Below are 17,738 nucleotides of genomic sequence, written 5' to 3'. Positions count from 1 at the left end.
CATTAACTAGCATCAACCACCATTACCTACTGCTTTAGCAGCAAAATCTTTGACTATGTTCAATTGAGCAAAGGTGTGTTTTATTGCTTTATCTTGAACTGAGCATTTAATTAATAAGAGGAGAAGTTTCTTCTTTTTTAGTCTAATTGTAAATTGTTTATTATAAGGACTTTGTCCATCACAACCTTCCTGAACTGTGTAAGATGCCCGATGCAGTTTAGTTTATTGCAGTATTTCTGTTTTTACCTTCAGAGGGCATTAAATATGGCAACATTCCTAACATTTGCTGAAATTAAAGTAAATTATGACTTGCAATTACTTTTTTTGAGACTTTCCATTTCCCTGGTAAATGGGTTTGCAACACTCTGGTGATGGAAATGCACCTAATCTGTATTTTATTTTTTATTTTTGCCGTTTTTGAAAGTTCACCTAAAATTAGCTTGACATTTGGATGGAAACAGAGCTTATGTGTGATTATTCATGTTTCTTTTTTCTCCTCTTTCCTGCTTCTTTTCATCTTTCAATTTCTCATCACTCTCTCCCTGTATACTCCCGTCCCTTTTTACTGCCTTCTACCCTTCTTGCACTCCTTAATTCTCTGCTTCTTCTACTTCCTCTGTATAATTTGGCTTTTGGATCTTTCGCTTTATGTTTTGCATTCTTTCGTCTCTCTTTTTCTTTCTTCCTCTCTTTCCTGGCCTCTTCTACCTCTCCTGCCAACTCTTTCTCCCTCCTTCTCTGTCCTATTCTATCTCTGCATCTCTCTCAGATCACAGTGAGTGTGGCTCAGGGGCGAGTGCGGAGTCCCTCCCCTCAGCCTCGCTATAAAAGCTATGCCTACACCCAGGCTGCATATGTCAAGTCGCCCGAGCAAAAGAGGAGGCGTTTTACTGATCAGGTCCGTGTCTCGCAGTGCTAACACTCCACGCCAAACGTCCATCTGTCAGTGCAAGTTTTGGCTGAACACATGCTGTTTTGTCTGCCCTTGTTTGTCTGAGTCATTCGCAAAAAAATGTCCATCGTACCAAGTCCATGGATCTTGAAAACCTACAAAAGACCTACCTACAAAATAATACAAGTCTTCCCACAGGTGCTTGTTTCCAAGAGTCTTCATTATTTGAATTTATTTTATTATTTCATTCTTAACAAGTGTTTTGCCCTTGTACCTCCGACAAGTGAAAAACGCATTGAAAAGTGGAATTTTTCAAATTTGTGGTGAATAAAACTTATATTCGAAAATATGGGGCTTGATAAGTTGGACATTTTTATCATTGTTCCTGTCAATCACATTGTGTTTTAATGGCATTCATAATTTTTTACTATTTACTTTTTCTACTGATGTGATTCCTTTTAACAATTCATGAGTCAGAAGTATACTAACTATCCTTATGTTTTTTTTTATCAGCAGATAATTAGGAAAGATGAGATGCCACTGCCATGTCCTTAACTGTGAAGCTACAACCAGGAGTAAATTAGCTTAGCTTTGCATAAAGACTAGAAGGAGGGGCAACATGGCTCACAACTCACAAGTTTAAATATATACCTACCAGCACCTCTAAAGCTCACTAATCTCTGTATCTTTTTTGTTTTATTCAAACTCAAACAGAGGTGTAAGTTAACAGTTTCTCTCTGGGAGTCTCTTATTGACCTCTAAAGCCTGCAAGCCGAGGGTCATATGACTGATGCCAGGTTCACATCATCTTGTTCAGACTGTAATTACGAGTAGCCCTGTGGAGAAGAACAGTCATGTCAGTCTCCAAGTTGTACTGTAAGTCTGAGGTTTCGGGATCAGCAATATCTCCTCCTTGACTACAGAAGTGTCAACAAACCTGTGAAAAATGTCTGCAAATCCATCTTCACACGCAATTACTCTAACACTAAATTCAACTCGTTTAAAAGCATCTAAACGTTTCTGATTTCATTTGTTAATGTGAAATTGTTGAAACAGACCAAGAGTGGCTTATTGAGACCCTTGAAAGGTTATCCTGTTATACCAACCTCATGTGAAAGCAGCAATAGCTGAGCTGGTGATACAGGTAGCAGCTTTACTGCCAGCTGACCACCAGCTACAATGCTCTTCTGACCTGTAGGTTTAACAATGTTGTTTTTATTTTTCAAAAATCTTACAATGAGTGCATTTCATAAGGAGTTGATTGTTGAAAATTACAGTTGTTACAACAGTAGTTTTAAGTTATCTGATAATTCTCCGCTTTTGCTGCTATTCACTGAGAAATAGTTTTAGCACATAACCTTATATACCTTATTATATAAGCCTTATGCTGTAAGGTTTTGCTGATTTAACTAAAATGTGTTTATTAGTGAGCTTTAGAAGTGTTGGTCAGCAGATTTTTTAACAGAGCCATGTTCATGTTTTCCAGTTTTCAGTGTTTATGCCTATCAGCTGCTGGCTCTAGCTTCATATTAAACATACAGACATGAGAGTGGTATCAATCTTCTCTCTCAGACTCTCAGCGATAAAACAAACACATTTATTTCTTAAAGCTAAAGGGGCTCTTACTGAAGTGTTGTTAATCCAAACTAAAAAGTTGCTCTGTACATCACAGCTTTTACAAACAAAACACAAACTGGTGGGCAACTGTTTCCTCCAGTATTTGTCATCATTTAATACAACAGCATCTACAGAAGCCTAAAACACAAACCACCCATCTTTTTTTTTCTGTTCCAAAACATGACATTCAAAATGTTCAGATGCATTTTCAAAGCCCGTCACCCTGGGCTGCGTAACTAAATGTGGCCCATAATTTGCTCTGACTCGGGTGGAACGCATTCAGAGGCTGTGTCAAATATTTAATGTACCAGCAGGGTGCTCGACTCAACTTGGCTGGGACCTAAAAGGCATTGCAAGAAGAAAAGATAATTTGTCAGATTAGCTTTATTCAAGCACACCCACTGTTCTTTGAAATGCAGGATATAAAGCAGAACCTAGCATTAAAAAAAACCCTTTCTCATCACAACAAAGTTTTCCTTTTAAGGATATGAGGAACAGAGTTGACATTTTACAACGCTTTGTCCTCAGTTTGCATCAGTCAAACATGTTTTATGTGGACAGCGTAGAATCTAAAATAAAGCCTGTCAGAGACCTAAATATCCAGCGTTTATTTTAATTACTTTTCCAGCTGTAAAGTCTATCAGCACAGACTCATTTCTGAGTCTCTACCGTCAGACAAAACCGAACACATTTGTGATAAAAAACGGGCATAGAGAGACCACAACGCTGACTGAGGCTGCACCGTTATCAGCACCGTGGATGGGCCTTGTGTATCTTTTCAGGACCTTATTACCAGAGAGAAGAATAGAGTGAGAGGAGGAGCATGGAATCGAGATAAAAAGAGAGAAGTTGTTAGTGTCCAGATCAGTAGCAGGCACACAAAGAGAGATATGGGGAGAGAGAGGGAGAGAGAGAGAGAGAGAGAGAAAAAGAGAGAAAGAGGACAAGTTGTTAAGGTTGGACAAAGGCCAGAACTGCTTGTCGGCACCGGTAATGGCTAACACTAACAGGCCTCTCCTCATCTCTCTCTATCTTCTCTCTGTCACCCACCTTTCTTTCATGCTGCCTGTTTTTTTTTTTTCTACTCATCTCTGCCTCCCCGCCCCCTTTTCCTCACTTCTAACCTACTGCCTCTTCCCTTGCTCCATCTCCTCCTTTCCTTCCCTCATTCCCTCCACTTCTCAACCCTTTTTCCATCTAACCCTGACACCCTCATATTCCTCTCCACAATCACGTTCCATCTCTGCCCGTTATCTCCCATCCATCCCTTCCCTCTCTAGTTCCTGAGTCCCGGCCAGGAGGAGCTACAGAGGGGCCTCAGTCCTCTGCCTCCAGGCTCCACCAGCCTGGAGAGCTACCAGGCTGCACTGGAGGAGGTATGGCACTATGGTGCTGATAAAGAACTGTTACATATCTTATATTGAATGTGTTTTTGTGTCTTCTTCTGTTAAAGGATAAATCTGGTGATATTCTGTATTTTTCTTATTGTCAACAAATCCCATGTGCAGACCTAAACCAACACACACACACTGTAGTTGTCTCAGTCCCACATACACTGTCCCGCTGCCAGAAACCAAACAAAATGTTGAACCACCAAATGTGGGTTAATGAACCCCTGAAAATAGTCCCCAACAAATGCACTGCTTCCTCCTGTTTGAGTAATGCTTGTCAAAACCTCGAGTTCCCAGCTGTGTTAGGAAATTGCTTCCTCACTAGGAACCAGTGGGGTTTTCGTGGGATCTGTTGACGGCAAGAAAAGCATAGAATATCGCCAGCCTTATCCTTTAATTGTGTTATGTTAATTTTAATTGTAAGGTGTTGACGTGGCTGCTGTCGGCTGAAGATGGGCTCCAGGGTCAGCCTCCCATTTCCAACAATGTGGAGGAGGTGAAGGAGCAGTTCCACACACATGAGGTGAGAGCATCAACCTTTGACACTAAACCGAAATGTTTGGCAGGGAAAGCACATGAAAAATCCTCTAATGAGATGTTAAATATTTAAAGATCATAGTTTTGTGCAGTGGTAACTGCAGCAATAATACGATTTGCTGTAAACTAAACAAAAAAACAAACTGCCCAGAATTCTTTTCCCTTTAAGTCAGTGTTATACAGAAAAAACAGAGCCAAGAAACAACAACAAAAACTTGAAGTAATAGCCGCCATCAATCCACTACAACGTACCATGTCCAATAACTAGGAAAACTGTGTAGTTAGAGAAAAGAATGAGCGTTCCTCCACCACACTGAAGGGCTTGCAAAGACTGCAGTAATGAGTGTAAAGTGGCCCATCACCAAAAAGACAATCTCTGCTGTTTGTTGGTGGGAGGTGAACAAACATCTGAAAAAGGGCAGCACATGAAAAAGAATAAACTGTAGCTAAAAAATTACATTTTAAGTATTTAGCAAACTCCTGGGTCCCTTAAACAGTAAGATGAAGCTCCGTTAGGTCCCTAATAGTGAAAAGTTGTAGAGTTTGTAACGTATTTTGAATTGATGTGTGGATTCTTACTGATACAGCGCCGAGCAGCTGTTTTAAAGTTGTCAGTATTGAATTAGCTCTGATGGAGGTGGACTTACAGGACCACTGGCTTACTATTGACTTTGGCGCTCTCAAAATGAAATTAACCATGACCATTTTGCTGTGTGAGACCCTAGAAGGATCATATAAGAGTTAAGTGCTCGGAGAAAATAGATTAAGCACCACGGTGAGAGGTGGAAATGTATTTCGAGAGCAGTTAAAGTGGGAGTAGTGATGCGCGGCAGTACTCTACTTTGGAGGTGCAATCAGGGAATATGAGTGGAATCGTTGAGAATGTGTGGGAAATGTTGTTGTTCTGTTTCTCACCAGGGGTACATGGTGGAGCTGACCACCCACCAGGGCAGAGTGGGGAGGGTCCTCCGTGCAGGCGCTGCCCTGCTGGCGGAGGGGAACCTGAGCGAGGAGGAGGACTCGGAAGTCAGGGAGCAGATGAACCTCCTGAACTCCCGATGGGAGCACCTGAGAGTGGCTAGCATGGAGAGACAGAGCAGGTAGATGTACTCGGGCTCTGTGTTGCTCTGCCACTTTGGTTCAGACTGAAATATTCTTGAATATGAAATATTCTTTTTCATATCAGGATTAATTGTAATAACATTGATGACCCCAGATTTTTCATCTAGTGCCATCATCAGATCAAAATATTGATATATCTAATACTGTGGTTTATGACCAAATGCCTGCAGCTGTACTTTTGGCTTTTGTGCAAATGTTTGCATGGTAACATTTGGTCATACATTTGGAGGCAGTCTGAAAGTGTGCACCATTATCTCTATGTTTAAACAATAGTTAGATCTCAGACAACAGCCTGTACAAACTAGTTATTTTCTAGTGTACCTGCACCCTCTGTTCCTCTGGCTCCATGGGACATGTTTCCACACAAGGTCTGGAAGATTAATTTCCAAAATTCAGCTAACCAAGGTAATAACCAGAACATATGGAAGAGTGGGGTAAGGTCACATTTGCAGATCAGGGTCAACCTCAGGATTAATTGAATATAAGTACTGCTTTCAACTGTGTAAAGATGTGTTCACACAAAAAGTGATGCCTTGTTGTTCTTGGAAATGTCAGAGTCTGTGTTTATTTGCCACAAACTGTCAATGTACAGATTGTACAGATGTTAGCTAGTGGCTGACGAGCAACCAACCATATGTGGAGTCAGTGTGTGCCTGTGTGCACTTCTGTTGCAGCTCAGCCTCAAACTGATCTCAGCACTTGGCAGAACTCCACTTCTTTCAGTTTTCTTTCACTTCCACTCCCTTTTCGTCTGCTCTGTAAGTTGATGAAGTAACGTTAGATAATAGTAATAGTAATAAAGAGGTTTTTAGAACATTTCAGAACCTCATCAGGCAACATTTGAATGGACCAAACGTGAGGGAGAAAACTGGGTCCAAGCCCGAATTCTAGTGACTGGGTGGTATAATTGCTCTACTCAAAATGGCAGATGGTTCGAGAATAAAATGAATCCAGTAGGACAAGCTACAGATGTTTTAAGCCAAATAGTAAATTGGATGGTAGGTAGTGTAGTGTTTTCCACGAATGAGGATGTTTACATTCCCAAATCATTAATGAAGTAAATGAAGATTAAAGAACTCAATCGCACCTACAAATTCTTTAAATCGTATCCAACACTAAACTTCATAGAATTGCAATGGCCAGAATGATTTCACATGCTTTTTTCTATCTTAATTTAGGCCTATGAATAAAGTTTTGTCTATTATTACACAATGAATGGAGGTCCTCACAGTAGCCAACATTCATGGATACAAAGAACAGCGGTCTTTCTAATTATGGTGAATCCAATGATAACTGACACTGAGCCAAATTTAATTAACTGTTCAGCTATCTCCTTTGATAATCTTGTTGATTCAAGCACAAAGCTGTGCAGACATGGCCTTGACTACCAAATACCACTTAGGCAAGATAGCAAGGGTCTGTTAAAATGTAAGGGTAAATAGGTAACGAGGTATCAGCATCTGATTGACAGCTCACTGACTTGTCTCTCACTTCCAGACTCCACGAGGTGCTGATGGACCTGCAGCACCAACAGTTGCAGCAGCTCACAGACTGGTTGGATGTGACGGAGGCACGGATTAAGAGGATGGGGGCTCAACCAATGGGTCCTGACCTGGAGGACGTCAAGCATCAAGTGGAAGAGCACAAGGTGGGCAGCTGCTGGCCTGAGTCCTGTTTTCAAATGCGCCTTAACTAATCAGTTGTTGTCAGGTGAAAATGATCCTTTACACCACCCAACACACCTGCCATGCCTAGTTACAGTTGCTAAGCTATGACTGGATGATCACTGAGAGGTTCAGGGGATTGTCAATTCTCATCCAACTAATTTGGTTCTTCAAATATAGTTGGAGGATTTAAATTGAATTATTTTCAATAATGCTCATTTTGAAATAAGGGCAACATGGGTAGAGACTGAGATTTAAAACCATGATCAGCATTAACATGACCGGTGCTAATCCTATGATTACACTTATTTGAGGTAGGTGTGTGTAATACAATTAGTTATCACTAGTAAATGCAGTTAAGAGTGTAACCAAATCTGCCTCCAATTTGAGACTGATTGATTGTGAGGAAATACAGTCCATGTTTAATATATTTAATAACATTTCATAAGCATTTTTCTGATGAGAGTCAGAGACGTTGCATGTTTAAAATTTGCAAATTTAAAGCAGTTTAGCCTCGGGTTTTTACTTCACATTTATTCAGGTGACAACGACGGTATTTAAACACGTGAAAAAATGGATGAAAAACATTACAGCAAGGTTGTGTGAGCGTCTCAGTTGCTGTATGAAAATTGTTCAAAGCAATTTGTTGGAGATGAGAATGCATAAATCCAGCAGCGACAGGACTGCTGATACTACTGTTCCTGTTTATGTCTTGACCAGATTATAAGACACAGATGCATAACAGCCCCCTTATCCTACGGTAGCTACCAGCCTCCCACCATGCTGGTCTTAACCAACTTTTAGTGCTTAAAACTGCCCCCAGTCTTAAATATTTTGTTCATGTTGGAGATGAAGACAGGCTGTTTAAATCCTTTCTAAAGCTTCCTGCTGCAAAAGATCCACCCTGACACCTCTCTACAAATATCAGCTAATTTCTCATGTGTTCTTACTGGTATGAAGACCAGAGAAATTAATGGAAAGGCGGCTGTAAAAGGCTTTTCTGACATACAAGAATGTGTTTGCTTTGACTTCCCTGCTGCCAAAATGTCTAAGATATGCATTTTCTAAAGCTCTATCCAATAGGTTAGCTAGCCAATTTGACAGCTTTTTATGATTTGAATTTAGGTAGAAAAATAAGAGCCTCTTCACACCTCATCTCATTTTAATCCTTTTATATCTTCCCCTTCCAACAAAAAGTATAAAACTTCCTCTGCTCTTCCCACAAATTCCACTGTTCATACACAATTTATTTCCACTAGTTTCAAAGCTTACCATTCAACTTCCATCTTAGTTTATGGACTCGAACAGGCACCAGTTCCTCTCAGGACCACTTCAGCTGACCTCTTCAGGACAATTTATCACTTACACTTAACATTTCAACATTTTCAACATTCTTCAATGTCCTTCATTCAGTGCTTCCTTAAGTGTCCTCTTTCAGTATTTCAACTATTTCAAATGTTTCAACTGCTAATTCTAAAGGTTTATAAGATAATGTACATTTAGATATATCTACATAGATATATCACCATTTCAACCATGGTTTATGTGATATATATATTATAGTCTATTAGATTATTATTATCCATTATCATGGATGGAAGTCCTTCAAATGTTCTGGAAAAAAACAGATAAATCTGAACATCGATGTTAACAGTTGGGCAAACTCTGCTGAGGAAGAGTGTGTGATGGGACTGAAAGCTCCAGCATGGCTATTAAATGGACCTTGTACTCCCGTTGTTTTGCCAACTGCTGTTCGCAGGAATTGATGATCAATCTCAACAGAGATATAATTGATTGCAGCATGTTCAGTAGTGGGAGGCTCTGCTCTGCACCCGTTTTAACACCGCCTGTTCATTTGTCAGATTTAAAGATCTCTGACAACTAAAAAGCATCAAATTAGCTGTTTACAAACTGTTGTCAAAAGGTTTGACTTTCTTCTCACAGTAGGAGGCTCTGTCAGGCCGGATTCAACACAACAAACCTTCAGAGGCTCTGGCTGAGGGGAAACAACAATTAACCAGCATCACTTCTTAGAAGCTGCTAAAATTAAATTCACCGGTAAACACTCAAGCAGTGCACTGGCTTCAGTTTGGGAGCACTGGTGATTATGATGCAGTGACAGTTGGTTCAGATATATTTGTGTTTTGGCTTTTCTGACACTTGAAAGGTGGGAAATGGAAAATGGGCTCCGATTGGCGAAATTACCACCAATCATAAAGCTGTACAATTTCACCCAAAGAGTTCTGACACACACCAAACACAACATGCTGTCAGTCGCTTGGAAATCATAGGTTTGCCACAGAAACAAACAGTAGACTCAGGTACTATTTCTTCCCCTGCTGCACACCAGAATCTCATTTTGAGTGGGATTGCAACCTGTGGTGAAATCATTTTAAGAAAGTCGAAGTTTTCAAAATTGAATCCTGTTACCAGCAGTGGTGGGGGATTCAAACAATATGACCAAATTTTACACTCTGTCAGTCCTTTTACATTTGTGATAGCGATTTGGTAGTTTTGGCTGGAGGCGCTTTTTTCAGTCCTCCAGATACATTCCTTCAGTATACAGACTGAAAAGTGGAAGTGAGTAGAAACTGGTGAGTTTCTCACTGGAAAAACATTGAATTAGACGTGGGAATTGGTTGTATTTATGACTATTTAGAAAACTAACTTTTTCTTTTAATTCAGTGTTTAATATGAATTTAGTCTGTAGGACAGATCTTTAATTCTGTTCTCTCCTTGTGTTGTTTGTTGTACACATTCATGAGAATAGACTTATGGTATATATAAAATTGTTCTTCTCTTGCTTTTTAAGTTTAAAGATATAAAGACCAGTGCTGAAATGATTAGTCAACAAATGTTAGTTTTCAACCAAAAATGCCAAACATTAGCTAGCTTCTTAGATGTGAGGGTTTGCTGCTTTACTCTGTTTCAAATTATTATAATTTCAAAATCTTTAGACTGTTGGTTGAACAAAACAAGCAATCATAAGACATCACCTTGGGCTCTGAGAACTTAACTATTTTCTGATATTTCATAGACTTCTAGACACTAGACCATCAATCTATGAATAGAAATTAAAGATAATCACTTATCAGTTATAATTAAATTATAACCTAGAAAGGACTGCATTTCCATGTCCACTTAAAACATTTTAGTTAAAATACTGAAAGACATTTAAGTGGCAGTCCTGAAAGACATTAGGGCCAGTTCAAGTGTATAAACAAGTGTGTCATCAAAAGGCTGATGTGTGGAAGTTATAAGAGTTATAAGAGCTGAGGTTTTTTGTTGAAAGCTAAAGATCTGAGACCTGAAAGGATATGAATTGTCAACTGAAGACTCAGCTGTTATTTCAAAGACCAAATTTTGAATAACTCCTATCACATACATTTTGTATGAAGTGTGGAAACTGTGGGAGCACGAAGAGATTGAAGAGCTTTGGGTTTTTTGTTTTTTTTTAGAAAAGCTGAAAGCTTAAAGTGATTGTAGGTCTGCAATACACAACAGTGTCAAATGAGAAGAAAAGCTTAACTAGTACAATAAAGTACAAAGGGTGGTGGGGTTCAAGGGGACTTGAAAAGGTTTAAATGAATGTTTATGACTTGTGTGTTCCACAAAAAGAAACGTACTATCTGTTGTGATATCTGTTCTGTTTGCCACCCAGTGTTAAGGGAGTAAAGCTTAAATCATAGCTCTGTTCTCAACTCCTGTTGTGTCACAGGAAACCACCAGTGTTCAGCCTCTATTGCTTCCAGCCAAATTCTGTTTTTAAGTCAGCATCATTAAAATGAGTCCGTGTGTATTCCTGTTTCTATCTCTATGTGTGTGTTTCCATGCGTGTGTTGCAGCTCCTGCAGGAGGACCTGGAGCTGGAGCAGGTGAGGGTGAACTCTCTGACCCACATGGTGGTGGTGGTGGACGAGAGCAGCGGAGACAGCGCCACCGCCGCCTTGGAGAGCAAACTTCAGGTATTACGCACACTCACAAAGTCTGTGCGCTCGCATTGAGCACACTTTGCTGATCACACAGAGCGTTGGGGAAATTTCGTGGGAAGACAAATACCTCACGGCTTATTTTCATCACTTTTTAAAAAATATTTCTGGAGTTTCTCTCTCGCTCTCTCTGCACTCATAGCTCCCTGGTCCTTTCACTCGCTCACTCGTTCTCTCAGTGGGAGTGGGCTCAGCACACTCGGGTTGTTTCTCTGGGAAAATAGATTAAACCGGAGATAGTTTTGTCTTTGGTGTTGTGCAGTAATTAGACCTTGCCAGCGAGATGTGCTTGTGTGTTGTAGCTTTCTGCTGATTTTGTTTACTCTATAAGTTATCATCACACAGACTCCAGCCAGGAGCCAGACTTTGCTGCCTGTTTGTGCGGTTAATTCTCCACGCTTGTCTTAGCGTCTGATGTATGGGCCTTAGTTCCCCTTGTTAACTCCCATACACTGCAAAGAATAAAGCTGAAATCTATTAAAACTCCAGCCGCTGATTTCCACTGCTGTCTAATACACTTGCCTTAATTGCGCACACTGAAGCACTGTCACACTATTACTGTCTTTGTCCAGGATTCAGTTGTCTGAAGGTATCTCACTCTGAAATTGATTAGCCGAGCTGTTGATACAAGGACGTTGGATAAACAAGTAGTTCTGCAGTCTGCTGCCATTAAACCATCGCAGAAGAAGAGTGCTCAAGGAGGAGAAGTCATTAAAAGAGCTTCTGTCAAAGTTCAAGTAACATTTAAGTCACATGCTTCATGCACAGATTGGGACTGATTTATTCCCAAAGTCTGTTTTAATTGCACTCTGTCGCATTTTGTTTTCATTACATTTTCTGTCTGACTTTTACACCTGTAGTTTGGTTCATTTGGACCAAGGGAAAGACTGACAACACTGATTGGACAGTTTTTGGTTTAACTTTGAATCCATTTTTTTCTTCTTTGTAAACTCAAAGTTTGTTCGACCACATATACCGCTGGATATCACGAGACATGTACCGATACAATATCAGCTCCAATACTAATACCAAACCAATATACATGTTAAATGTTTTTTCTACTACAACAGAAGCTCTCAAATATTAAATGTTGCATAAACATAATCAGCCATCTTAGAAAACCATGTAAAACTGGCAAAATGACCTAATCACATGCGTAATAAGTACATAGATGGACAACCAGGGCCCTGAAGTAAAGGATGGCCCTTGGCTTTCAGGATTTCTATAGTATATAGAAATATATATATATAGATATGTGTTTGTGTTTACATTGGAATAGGCCTACAGCTAAATAAAAATGCTTGTGTAGGTGTTCTGTAAAGTAGCCAGTTAGCTAAAAGAAGCTAGAGACAGAATCAGACATCCAGTGCGAATGCTGCAGTGTGGATTACAGTCAGATAACTTTTCCAGGCGGGAACATTAGCATTGTATCTGGCTTCAGGGTCCATGAACGTGATCATCCGTCCATGCCATGCAGAAGGAGAACGCCAAGTAGAAGATATTTTAACAGCGATGTCACCTGGATTACAGATGAAGCTTGTGCCGAGGCGTCCGCACTGGGCTGTATATGATATGAAATGTGATGGAGAGCTGATTTGGTGGAAAATAGGAAGCTGATGCGAGGAGAAAAGAGGAAGTCGTGGTGATTTCATCTTGGGAAGTTCAGTCTGTTATCTTTGGGGGTTGGTGCGAGTGAGTGAGCTGAGGTAGATTTGGGCAGAGCTGGTGATACAGACACACAGGAAATGAAGAAATTTGGATAATTGGATGCGACTGAAACTCTTCCTTGGGGAGAAAAGGTTTGAGGAGCTGTGGATAAAAGTAAGCTGCTCTGTACTGAAAGCAGATTAGCTGAAAATGAGAATATCTCCTCCCAAACTTTAGTTCGAAACTCCTTCCAAAAAAAGGAAATGTATTAATGCAGCTGCGAGTATCTTGAATTCACCATATTAAACAATTACAATGCAGAACACACATTGGTTTGCCTAAACCTAATGCAACTCTGTGTTTGACTTTCTGGAGGTTTTGCAGGCGTGGAGTCCTGCAGTGCAGTTTATTACTAAATACAAGATAAGAGAGATAAATAGATGAGAGAGAACATTGTGTGCCGGAATATAAAAATGCAAATAGAAGGTGCCTTCCCTGGTTTCTCCCCGCTGTTGAACTGTCACTTGATTAATTACGGGCCATTCATCTTAAGATTAACCTGCTGAGCCTCTCTCTCCACGTCTGTCTTTAGCTGCTAGCTTGTCTCTCACTTTTCTGCATCTCATTGTCTTTTCATTTCCTCTCCTCCCTCCCCTCCTCTCTGTCTCTCTGTCACTCTGATGACTTTGTTCAGCGGGCAGTCTGTGGGTTTTTGTCTTTGCCAGTTAAATGGAACGGAAGAGTGTCTCTCCCAGTTCACTCAGCCAACAGCCAGCTGCCAATACACCAATACAATGGAGTCAGGAAAAATAAACTTTTACAGCTCACAGCCTCAGAGGCCAAAAGACAGGAAAGGCCGATGGACACTACATGTTGATTAACATTTTAGTCTTTTAGAATAATCCTATAAACAACTGAATATCTATCACTGAATGCTTAATGTTGAAATTGAAATACAGTTTGGGTCATCCATTCATCCCAGGGTTTGTGGTTCAATCTCTGGCTCCTACTGCAAGATAACTGATCCAACCGAAAAGTGCTTTATAAGTGCAAGTCAATTTACCGCATTTTATTTTGAAAACCATCTGAATTCCTCTGCTTTAAATGCTCGTCCTTGAAATTTCCAGAAGGTAGTTTGAAGTGGTGCAATTTCAAAAAACTTGGTTTTAAGTTCCTTTTCTCCCCACAAATTCAGCTAGAAATGTAACTGTCCAGTATTCTCTATATTACAACTTCAATATAAACCTTACCCCTAATTTAGCATTCGTGAGCAGTATATAAACATTTAATAAATGCTTTATAAAATTGTATAACATAGCTGTAAGCAGATTTTAAGGTACAGTTTTTATTCATTTCTCACCAGATGTTTCCAGCTGTGTTATCTTTATTAGGGGGCATGTGAGGTTAGTTCGCCTAAACTGAATTGTCAGCTGGAAGGGAATTGTGATATACAACATGACATCAAAAATATGTGGACAACTGTAAAAAGAATGTTGACAGGAGTGTCCACATACTTTTGGCCGTATATTTTTCCCAGATAGTTCAATAAGCAGCAAGGATAAAAAAAACTCTAGATCATCATTGTTTTATTTGTACGGTCAATGCACTCCATTCACTTGGATAGAATATAGAGATATTTTGTTCCAGTCGCCTCTGAATTTCATGCCCTTTCACAATAATGATAAGCTCCGTCTCTCTGGGAGAGAGAGGAAAGCAAATCAAACTGCATTTTTGGCAGCTAAAAAAATTAAACTGGCAAGTGAAAATGTGAATTCATCAGCCTTTGAGGCAACGTGATGAAAATGTTTCAGTCCCTCTGGGGAAATAATTCAAAATGATTTTTTGTGTTAATGTAGGCATTAATAGGTAATTTGTGTGTGTGTGTGTGTGTGTGTGTGTGTGTGTGTGTGTGTGTGGCTTGCAGGTGCTAGGTGACCGCTGGGCAGCCATTTGTAGATGGACAGAAGAACGCTGGATTCTGCTTCAGGAGATTTTACTGAAATGGCAGCACTTCACTAATGAACAGGTAAGAGCACGAGTGTGCGTGTGTGTGTGTGTGTGTGTGTGTGTGTGTGTGTGTGTGTGTGTGTGTGTGTGTGTGTGTGTGTGTGTGTGTGGAGCTGAGGCAGGATCATTTGCTGCATGTATAATGAGATTAGATCATCCAGATTGTGTCTACTCCCACTTTCTGTAGGCATTAAGAGACATTTAAAGCTGAATCAGACTTCACATTCATGGAAAGACAGAAACAAAAGGAGCGACGTTTGTACTGAAGTGATGTATTGAGTCAAAGCATTGGACAAATTATAACTTTGACCTCATGTTTTTGCAAGAGAAAAAGTTCACAACGCTAGATTTCATGGTCATCTATCCAAGCTGGACTGCTTGGGAGCAAGTGCTGTCCAGTATTGTCAAATAAAACTCATAGAAAATATCCTGGAAAATGATTTCTTCAAAAGTGTGGGAACATAAAAAAAAAATATGCACAGATGCAACATTGAAAGCATTGTATACCTTCCTCCTGAGACCAGTTAGGACTTTATCTACAGCATAAATATATATGCTATATAAATACATTATGAATGGAATTAATAATTAGATGCTCTTTTTGATGACTTTTATATTAGAAATGCCGTTTATTTTCTCTGTCTTTTATCAGCGTCTTTGCAGTTGATATTTTTAGCCACAGCAGACTTTGTAAAGGAAATTAAATGTGTCAGGATATCCGATTTGCTCATGTTCTGTGCTTAATAATTGAGGAAGCTAAAATCACAACATCGGATTATACACGATTAACTGATCAGTCTTAATTAAAAGCCCCAAACTGGATTTGCACTGCTGCCCTTCGGGGTCATAGTCACCCTTTGTTTACAGATTGATTCATCAAATAGAGAACATTTTAAGGCTCTATCTCTGGCGCTCCATCAGTATTATTTTTCATCATTCAGACACAAATTAGTGACATTTTAGGAGATTGTCTTCCTGATATTTTTATCCAATAACACTATAATAAAATCTAGATAATTCTGCTTTTGTTTGCTGGAGTCTTATGGTTTAAAAGTCCCTGTGCATACTGTATATATTTACAATGTACCTGTGCTTAATGTGTCTAAAATGTGGGACCAGCGGCATCAGGGGCCCATTTGATGAAGTGTGATTACTCAGTTACACACATAAGTACAGATTCATCATGAAATAACTTCTCCACTGTGTTTTATAATGAGGGATCATTGGCCGCAATGGCTTCCAGACATCCATAAGAACCAAATTTAATATGATTAATTATTCAAAACATCAGGAAATACATTGAATTCAATTTTCCTCCGTTCTTTGGCTAAATGCTTGTTCAAGTACCACCCCGGGCTCCGGTTGCAAATGAACTGTCCGTGCGCTGATAACAGAAATATTCACGTTGTAATCCCGGGCAGAGGGAAAGATGCTGTCACAGACAATAGGCCTGAGGAGGATGCCGCAGTCAAAAGCTGTCTGCAGCGACGCTGCACCGCCTTCCACATGATAAGATTTCTCTCTCCTCCTGTTTCTCTCTCTTCTTGTCTCCTCATTTCCCTTCTCTTCCCCATCTGCCTTCTCTTCTCCTGTCCTTGTTTCCTCTCCTCTCTACCCTTGTCCATCCTTTTTCCTTTCCTAAATGCTTCTTTATCCTCTTCATTGTTTTTTCTTCTTTCTTCTTCTTTCATCCTCCTGTGTCCTCTCCTGGTATGTCCTTTCCCCTCCTCTTCTTTCCCTCTCCCCTTTACTTTCTCCTCTCCTCCCTTCTCCTTTCCTCACTTCCTCTACTTTTCCATGTTTTGTCTCCTCTTTACTTCTCTTCCCCACTCCTCTTTTTGTCTCCTCTGTTCTCCTCTTTTTTTAATTTCCTTTCTCTTCACCTCTCTTCACCTTGTTTCCTCTCCTCTTCTGTCCTCACAGTGTTTATTTGACTCCTGGCTGACTCAGAAGGAGGAGCTGGTTCGCTCCATTAAGACCTCCAACCTGAAGGACCAGGCAGAGATGGTGGCCTGCCTCCGCCGTCTTGCTGTGAGTCAACAGATCAACCCTTTCATTTAGCAGGAATCAGGAACAGACATTAGGTAGTTTCAGTTGGTTGAGAGGTATGTTATCAAGGCTTAGAGCTCCAGCATATGTTTTGTTTATGTACGTTCCACCAGACGGTGAAGGCAGACCTGGAGGTGAAGCGTCCCACCATGGACAAACTGTGCTCCATGAGTCAGGACCTGCTGTCCAGCGTCAAGAACAAAGAGGTGGCCAGCAAACTGGAGGCCAGACTGGACAGCTTCGCCCAGCGCTGGGACCGACTGGTCCAGAGTCTGGAGATGAGCAGCTCCCAGGTACAGATACCACATATTGGTGAACTATAATTGGTGTTCAGTTAAGTATAAAGTATTGTGAAATGCACATTCTTGCTCACTTTCTTGCTGAGAGTTAGATGAAAAGACTAATACCACTTTAATGTCTTTGTGCTAAATATGAAACTAGAATCAGGAGGCCGTAAGCTTAGTTGGAGGGCTTGAACAGCTAGCCTCAGTTTTTTGTTAATTAGATGCAGGCTTAGCTTGTACCACATGAGGAGCAATGTGACTCCTAGGAATTTCAAAGTTCTCTCATATAGCTGTATGTTGTGTCTTCTTATATCTAGCCTAGCTTTCTAACATTAGCAACTGGAAAGCCTACACTCAGGAGTTGGATGATGTGACCCAGGCATTAGTTAAGCTTGCTGTTGATGGTCAGTAAATCCCTCCAAACTGTAGGCTGGCTGCCTGTTAAACCACAATGTCTCGTTTTCTATTTATAAATGTGTTTAATGGGAGTTGTTTAAAGGCTTCTTGGGTGGAGCTGAGCTGAACAAAATGAATGTAAG

At 40.2% G+C, this 17,738-nt stretch overlaps 1 protein-coding gene across 18 annotated transcripts in view; it reads left to right on the top strand.

Moving 5' to 3' along the window:
- Positions 1-17,738, top strand: part of dmd (dystrophin) — a 272,939-nt gene that overhangs the window by 122,417 nt on the left and 132,784 nt on the right. For 17 of the 18 annotated variants that reach the window (XM_051428356.1, XM_051428350.1, XM_051428354.1 and 14 more), the window contains exons 10-18: positions 770-898; positions 3,790-3,885; positions 4,325-4,423; positions 5,356-5,537; positions 7,057-7,207; positions 11,069-11,188; positions 14,784-14,885; positions 16,790-16,897; positions 17,029-17,208. In XM_051428356.1, the coding sequence (XP_051284316.1) occupies positions 770-898; positions 3,790-3,885; positions 4,325-4,423; positions 5,356-5,537; positions 7,057-7,207; positions 11,069-11,188; positions 14,784-14,885; positions 16,790-16,897; positions 17,029-17,208 (1,167 nt within the window). The remainder of the gene's footprint in view (positions 1-769; positions 899-3,789; positions 3,886-4,324; positions 4,424-5,355; positions 5,538-7,056; positions 7,208-11,068; positions 11,189-14,783; positions 14,886-16,789; positions 16,898-17,028; positions 17,209-17,738) is intronic. The other variant, XM_051428359.1, reaches the window with a different exon arrangement.

The sequence above is a fragment of the Dicentrarchus labrax genome, unplaced genomic scaffold (assembly GCF_905237075.1).
Source record: "Dicentrarchus labrax unplaced genomic scaffold, dlabrax2021, whole genome shotgun sequence".
In the NCBI taxonomy this organism is placed as follows: domain Eukaryota; kingdom Metazoa; phylum Chordata; class Actinopteri; family Moronidae; genus Dicentrarchus; species Dicentrarchus labrax.
Note: the sequence above shows the minus strand (reverse complement) of the source record. Positions and strands in the feature narration are given on the sequence as shown.